Here is an 8,317-nt window from a genome sequence, read left to right on the forward strand (position 1 = left end):
GCCGGCGGCAAGGTTGGAGGCAAGGGGGGCGGCGGGCTGGTAGCCGGCCGTGGGAGCTGGGTGAGCCGCCGGTGGCTGGATCGGCCAGGAGGGGCCGGCGGTGAAGCTATGGGGGCCGGTGGGGAATTGGGAGGGTGGTGAGGCTTCGGTTAGGTAGGGAAGAGGAAGATAGGTGTAGGGGAAAGGGAAAATCTAGAACTACAAACCTCAAGTACCACCTCCACTAGAACTCACAAAGAAATCCTCAAGTACCACCTCCTCAAGAACTCACAAAGAGATCTTGAGAAATTTCAAGAACTCACAAAGAGATCAATAATAGAAAACTTCATTCATCAACATTATTAGCCAAGAATACAAAGACTAGGCCTCCAAAGCACAAAATATAAAAGACAAAAATACCCTCAGGGGCTGTTTGGTATCGGATTTATCGTGGGATTTAAGTCGGATTTAAGCTAAATCCAGCCAAACTGTTTTTGTGCGCGCGTTAAATCCCGGATTTACGGATTTACGGCTTAAATCCCGGATTTACTAAATCCCTCGGTTCGGTGGATTTAACATTTCAAAATCAAGATGCAACCCTAATCCCCTCATAACTCCCTATTAATACAATCTAAGTCAAATTAAAAGCAAAAGGACTTCCCTACCCTTCCTTCTCCCTCCAAAAACACTTATACCATGTTTGAATTGCAAGTGGACCCCACCCCAAGCCCCTTTCTCCCTTCCGCCTCTTCTCTGTGCCGCCTCCGCCTGAAGAAAACCCCGGACCGGCTGGGCCGGTCCAGGTTGGGCCGGTCCAGGCTGGACCGGCATAACAGAGGGAAAATTTAGAGAGCTCAAACCTCAATTACCACCTCCGCAAGAACTCACAAAGAAATCCTCAAGTACCACCTCCTCAAGAACTCACAAAGAGATCTAGGGAATTTTCACAAACTCACAAAGAGATCTAGGGAATTTTCACAAACTCACAAAGAGATCAACCATAGAAAATTTCATTCATCAACATTCGAAAAATAATACAAAGACTAGGCCTTTATATATAGGCCTCAAAAGCACAAAATGTAAAAGACAAATGCCCTCGGCTACAACATGACACAAATCCCTCATAGGGGTACAAATGGAAAACTGAAAAATAAATAAAAGAAATGCACTAAAACACATAAATAAAAACTATGAATCGTAGTCGTCGATCTACGATCCTGCCGATGTCGAAATGTACGGTGGATGTCCTCATCATAATTAGGATCTTTTTTACTTGTATCATTTAGTTTATTTTCGTTCTTTTAATTTATGTATAGTATTAATTAACTTGCTTGAATGGTTTAGATTTTCTTATGTTCTATATAAACTTTGTGTTTTTTTTTAATGAAGAATACAAGATTGAATAAGAAAGTTTACAGTCGTAACAGGCTTGAGAAAAAAAGGGAGCAGCTTTCTGCTTTCTTGGAGAGGCTAAAACTTTTTTGGCATTAGAATAATATAATTTTATTCAAGGTGAAATAAAAAAAAAACCTACCCAACCTATATTCAATTATCTCTTCCATCAATTAAAAAGGCGTTCGAGGCGGACGCCTCGAGGCGCGCCTCGAATCGAGGCAGAGGTCGGGCGAACTGAGGCTTAAGCCTCGAACGTCCGGGCAAGGCTTATGCCTTTTTCCATGGAGGCGTACGCCTCAATATGTGAGGCGCCGAGGCGCATCGAGGCAGCGCCTCGAAAGGGAGAAAGTTACCTTCAAAGCCAGCGAGCCAACGAGCTCCCGTTGTTTCTTCTTATCAAAATGTCGTAACTTATGATCCGACAAGAAGGGAAAGTCGTTGAAGGAGCGCAGTCGAACAGCCACAAAGGAGCCAAAGAAGCGACGCGTGTAATCTCTACACCTCCTATGAAGCAACGAAGCCGAACAACAAGGACGAAAAGAGAAGATGAAAGGCAAACCCTAGACGCAGCTAAGTTATTATTGATTAACTTAATTAATATAATTTAAATATTAATAATTAAGCAAATTAATTAAATACTTAATAGTATAATTAGTACATAAATTAATTGACTAATTAGTAATATAATTATTAATTAAATATTAATATAATTAGCCTAGTTAATATAAATTAAAATATATATTATTAAATATATAATTAATAGTATTAATAATAATTATTGAGTAGCTTGTACCGCTCAGTACATGCTCGGTACCGAGCCAGTACCGCTCGGTACTGAGCAAGTATATGCTCGGTACTGAGCGGTACATGCTCGGTACCACTAGGTACACTCTCGGTACCAAGCCAGTACCACTAGGTACATGCTCGATATTGCTCAGTAAATGCTCGGTACCGAGCCAGTACCGCTCGGTACCGAGCGGTACATGCTCGGTACCGAGTGGTACGTGCTCGACACTGTTAATTACTTTATTTTTATAATTTTTAGGCTTACGCCTCGATTCGCCTCGAGGCTTACGCCTCGCCTCGCTTAGCCAAAACGCCTCGATTTCCGATTTCGCCTTTTAAAACGTTGATCTCTTCCATCATCAAGAGAGCTTAGCCTTAAGTTCTATTTGAAATTTTGTTGTCTCTGAGGAATGGATGAATGTGAATGAATTGAAATTTTAGAGTTGGTAGTTGCCTTGGGGAAACCATAAAAATCTACCCTTTGTTTTGCACATTCAATAATCCTATTAGCAGTTCTCTTTTTATTTTCTTGTTAGTAGTGAGCGAGTTTAAAGAAACAATTGCATTTATCTTTTTATATTGAGGGTCTATTTTCTGTTTTTTTTTTAGTTATGAGGAGGAGCTTTTTATAATTAGATCTGTTAGAATGTCATAACTGTAAGAAAATTGATATATATCTTTTTCAGAATAGAAAAGACTTATAATACTCACATTTGCTTAAAAAAAATTTATTTCCCTCGCATCAGTCATACAACTACTTTTACAAATACCTGAAGCTTCCCCAAACGAGCTCTCATGAGTTAGATTTATTGATTAAGCTGTTTACTGTTCTGAAAGATGTACTAATTGGTTCATTTTTTAACACATTATTCTTAAATTTTGCAGGTAATTGTGAATAAATCACGTGCAAAGTTACGTGCCTGCATGAAGAATATCGCTATTCAAATTGATGATTTACAGAAGGTTCCTTATGTCACTGAGGAGATAAAATCAATGCTTTGTTCTAATCCAAGTGTATCCTTGGAAAAGGATACCCCATATTGCTTCCTCTCTCGCATTGAAAATTCGTTCTTTGAACTTACTCTTGGATGCAATCTCAAAAATATGGTAGGTTTTCATTCTTCATTTCTTATTCGTGGCTTCCATTGAAGTTCCTAATCCACAAATATAATATAATGGTTGATGCGCACATTTCTGGCTGCATTGATAAAATCATAATTTATCTGAATTACTACAATTTTAGATTAATAGGAATGGATGCACTGTATTCTTTATCGTAGTTGCTGTTAACCCACAAGAACAACTCATTTGAAAACGCAGATAAATTCGCTGTACCGCAGGAATAACTTACCTGCATCTTAGTAGGTCTATATATACTTAACTGTACTAAGTTTTTAGATGAATGAATGAAATCTTTCTATTTCGGTTTTATGCTTCTTGTCTTTCTGCTTGGTCTCGTCATTCATCATGATATCAGAGCACGGTTATTTTTTTTTCCTTTTTCTCTCCTTTCTCTCTGTCAAAGTTCGTCATGGAGTTATCTTCTACCTCCCCTCCAACCATCGATTCATTGAATACATTCAATTCTATCACCATTCCCTCACAGCTCAAGTTCTTGATGGGTAACATCAAGAATCTTGTCTCCAATTCTCTGACCTTTGACAATTATCCCATATGACGTTCTCAAATCGATAAGATATTTGCTGCAAATGGTTTTAAAGGATTTCTTGATGGTTCAACCAATTGTCCACCACAAATTCATCCTGTCGACAACTCCAATTCGGTTTCACCTCCGTCATATGATGCCTGGCAGCTTCTAGATCAGAATCTTGCTGCCGCATTACTGTCAGTTGTTTGGCCCTCCATTCTACTGCTTTATTCAGATTTTCTTCAACTAACTTCATATCTAGTCTTGGATTGGGCTAGGGATCAAACTTATTGAAAATCAACAACTGGATAATGCACTTTTTTGGGTTTTTCAATCGTGTCATGGAGTGTAAAGAAACAAACTACAATCGCTAGATCGTCTACAGAGGCAGAATATCGTACTCTCGCATCTACAGTTGCTGAAATTATCTGGACTAGTCAACTCCAAGAGTTAGGCTGTTATCAACATGATCCCACAACGCTCTTTTGTGATAACACATCAGCTATCGCATTAGCTAATAATCCAGTATTTCACGCACGTACTAAGCACGTCGAAGTGGACTGTCATTTCATTCGAGTGTGTATCAAAAACAAATCTATACAAGTTTATCATATATCGAGCAAGGATCAAACATCATATATATTCACCAAAGCATTACCCATTACTAGATTTCTTCATTTATCCAACAGACTGACATCTATCGACTCATCAATTTGCAAGGGGGTGTTAACCCACATGAACAACCCAATTGAAAACACAGATAAATTCACTGTACCCCAGGAATAACTTACCTGTATCTTAGTAGGTCTATGTATACTTAACTGTACTAACATTTTAGATGAATGAATGAAATCTCTGTATTTCTGTTTTATGCTTCTTGTCTTTGTGCTTAGTCTCGCCATTCATCAGTTGTGTGACGCTTTTTGTAACAGTTCATCTTTGAATTAGGCATATCCAATAATAATTTATAGTAAGTAATTGTATGTATCTTCTGATTGGTTAGCTCTTTTTAGGGAGATTTATGGCCTAGCATTCTGTAACATATATTTCTTGGTTTTAGAAAAAAGATGAGCTATATGCAACAGAGCAAAATATTCTGCTGCAAGCGGCAACAATTATTAATAAGCATGGAGCTAAAATTGGCTGCAACTTATGATTTCTACAGCAACTGATTTGGAAAGAACAGTTTATGCTCAAGAGGTATGGATTATCACCTATTATGAGTAAACATATATTTTTTGTAAGTTGACATCTTCATGTATATGATAGTTACATGACTTGGAGGTCATGAGCTTGAGTCATGGGAGTAGTATCATTGCAATGCATGAGTGGTTATGTACATCAACTGCTGGGGAATAAAGCAAGACCTCATTCAAATCAATGAGAATAAGACTATGTTTGGGATGACTTTTTCATTGCTTTTTAAAGTAGTTTTTTAGTGTAAAAATTTTAAATTCAAGAAAAATTTTAACTAAAAAGTTGTTTTAGAAAGCATTAAGAAAGTTGCCCCAAACGAAGCCTAAATAAAAAAAAAAAAAAAAACACACACAAGATATCAATAATTTTGCAGAGATTCGCCCAATTGGGGAACATCTTATTTCCCTTAAAAAAAAAACACACAAGCCTAATCCATGATGGAGTATGTGTAAGAAATTTCTTTATAGTGCGTTAATTAGACTCACAACTTATCATCAATTTCTTTATAGTGCGTTAATATGCCTCTTTTTTGTGCTAACAGTTCTCAAACAATTCTGCTTTGCAGTCATGATGTCAGTAACCAGATATCACTATTTTGTGATGCAATTACATAGGCATAAAAAAAATTTGTTTTTTGTTGTTCAAAATCTCATCTTTGAACATACTGAAAACATTTGAAAAGACTTTTCGTTAAGAATTTGTGATGCAGTTTTGTATCTACACAAGCCCTGTCTTCTATAAATTGTTGGAGTTTGCTCCAAATCTCGTCTTCCAAATTAATTTTTATAACTGCACCTGTAGTTAGAAACAATCCTTATGCCTTTAATAATGCAATTGATTTGCTCATAATGAAGCTCCATACCTACAGGTAATATGTAGAAGTTTTTATTATCATCAGATGGTCCTAGCTCCTGAGTTTTAACAAGAGCTTTCGATGCTGCTGCTCTACTGTGGAGCAATAACTTAGGTGAGTAATGGTTTGATTAGAATTTTAGTGTGAGATGGAATTTGTATTTTCAATCCGTTAGTTTTATTCCTAATTATCGTCATTAGTTGTTTTTTTTTTAAATTTTTTTAATTTTTATAAGCTCCCCCTAGTTTTCATGCTGTGAAAGCAACTTACAATTTTCTGTGATCCCCTACTGTTGCCAATGAAAGCTGATAGTGAAGCTAATGCTGAGCTTTTCCACTGGAATGTTGTGCATGTAGTTTGCTGAAAATGACACTGGAATGAATGTTCCGTTGTAGTTCCACTTATTCGATTGATTGTTTCTTTGAATTTCTTGAAATATATTATGTAATTTGTGGTTTATGGAGAGGGCTGTTGCCTATTCAATCAGCTGACCCTGGCGCAAGCTTGGCGAAAGTCATTAGATCTGATCTTGAGACGAACCAAGTCAGAATAAACTTTGGCTTGATCCAAACTCGATTCAACTCAGGCATGGCTAGCTAAATTTGATCCAAGTTTCATTTGAGCCAAACTTTGATCCGATCATTATTAAATCTCTCTCTCTCTCTCTCTCTCTCTCTCTCTCTCTCTCTCTCTCTCTCTCATGCAATGGTGCTCACTTTGGAAGGCATGAAGGAACCAACATGTGTAAGGAGAAGAGGTGGTTGGGGAAGGCATCTCAACAGAGCCCTGCATTGGGTACCTATACCCACACCCACCCATGTACCCACCCATATGTATAGGTACGCCCATGACCTTGTGGGTGGGTATGGGTGGGTACTAAATATTGAGGGATAAATCGATTTACATTGATAATCACCGTATAACTTATTTATACTACTACAATCATCACTACGTATTGTGTAACACTTAACCACACTACGAGTACGATAAATTTTGATATGCGACTTGAAAGTTTGTCATCATAGCAAATGACAATAAGCCTCAAGGCCATCACTTCGTGGCAGACTGCGTTCAAAAAACATGGAAAGTGGGTTGGTATAGGTGGATACGAAATCCCGGAAGTCACCATAGGTGGGTGTGGGTGGGCGAAGCTCGTCCGAGTCATGGGTACCCAACCAGGACATCATGTAGGGCTTTGCATCTCAAGATCATGCCTGTGATGGAGGTCATTGGGGAATGCGTTGTGGGATTGATGGTTGTGATGAAAGAGGTCATTGGGGAAGGCACCTCTTTTCATTAGTTTGTATTGGGTTTTGTCGCGTAATACAAACTAATGAAGGGGTACTCCTCACTTGAGAGGGTTTCTTTCTTTTTGTTTCTGTCTGCGGCTTGATTTGGGATGCTTATCTAGTTGTTTCCCTTACCTTTTTATCTTTGGGAAGTGGTAGTATTTCCCCCACAAGCTTGTTTCTCTCAGTGTATCCTTCTTTCATTTTAATATATTTGTGAGTTAACCCAAAAAAAAAAAAAGGTTATTGGAGAAGGTATCGCTTGAGATGATATTGCAGAGGAATGCATAGTTTGGCCGACGCATAAGAAGAAGAGAGGAGTTTGTAATGAGAAGGCACTGCACAATCAATGTATGTGAAGAGAAGAGGTCAGGGTTGGTGATGGAACTCGTAGGGGAAAGGCGTCGATGTGATTGTTAACATGTGGAGGGAGGGGGTTGCGATGTTGCGATGTTGGAACATGATTTGATTTTAGCTTTAAAACTAGTTTGAACTTGGTTTGAATTTGTGCTTGACTCAAGTTTTAAATTCAAATATGTTTGAACTAATTTCAAATGTTTGGACTTTTTAAAATATGTTCGATATTACAAGAGGTTATTGTTTATTAGGTTTAAATTTTTCCAAAAGGACTTCTAGGAATATTTCTTCAAGAAAAGAAATATTAGGGATATATTTTCAATTATATGCATTATGAGTCACACAATATCAAATATATATATTTGCGTCTTGGAGTATTCGCGAGAGTAGAGAAATATAAAGTTTAATGTCTTAACTTTGTATGAAGATTTATCACATAAACAGATGAAATATAGAGGTATAATGGTCATAAGAAATATTATGATTTTCACGTGGAAAATATTAAAAGGGAAAAAATCATTGGGCTGGCCCATTTGAATGAATTCACTTATGTTTGTAGTTGATTACAAATGAGGCTTTTCTTTATGGGGAAGACCTTGGCTCGATGTAACCAATGTACATCATATACAGTGCATTAAATGGTGGGATTTAGAAGAATTAGTGTTGATATTTTTGCTTGCTCGGCAAGACTTTAGTTGATGAGTGATGAGATTGAAAGGACAGTAGTTTGGTGACGGTGGCGGAAGGATCATAGTCGGATAACAGAAGTCGAAAATATCATAGTTGAATGGCGACGGAGGTCAGAAAGATCAT

General features: G+C 37.7%; 1 protein-coding gene across 12 annotated transcripts in view; it reads left to right on the forward strand.

Annotated features, from left to right (window-relative positions):
- The window catches only part of LOC110097000 (mechanosensitive ion channel protein 1, mitochondrial), a 45,178-nt gene extending 38,916 nt beyond the window's left edge, over window positions 1-6,262 (forward strand). For 10 of the 12 annotated variants that reach the window (XM_028696251.1, XM_028696256.1, XM_028696259.1 and 7 more), the window contains 3 exons: window positions 3,046-3,267; window positions 4,869-5,008; window positions 5,547-5,851. In XM_028696251.1, coding sequence (XP_028552084.1) covers window positions 3,046-3,267; window positions 4,869-4,964 — 318 coding nt within the window. In that variant the 3' untranslated portion in view covers window positions 4,965-5,008; window positions 5,547-5,851. Of the gene's footprint in view, window positions 1-3,045; window positions 3,268-4,868; window positions 5,009-5,546; window positions 5,852-5,873 lie in introns of those variants that run through there. The other 2 variants (XM_028696252.1, XM_020823195.2) reach the window with 2 other exon arrangements.
- The last annotated feature ends 2,055 nt before the right edge of the window (window positions 6,263-8,317 follow it).

This window comes from Dendrobium catenatum, unplaced genomic scaffold (genome assembly GCF_001605985.2).
Source record: "Dendrobium catenatum unplaced genomic scaffold, ASM160598v2 fragScaff_scaffold_725, whole genome shotgun sequence".
Classification (NCBI taxonomy): domain Eukaryota; kingdom Viridiplantae; phylum Streptophyta; class Magnoliopsida; order Asparagales; family Orchidaceae; genus Dendrobium; species Dendrobium catenatum.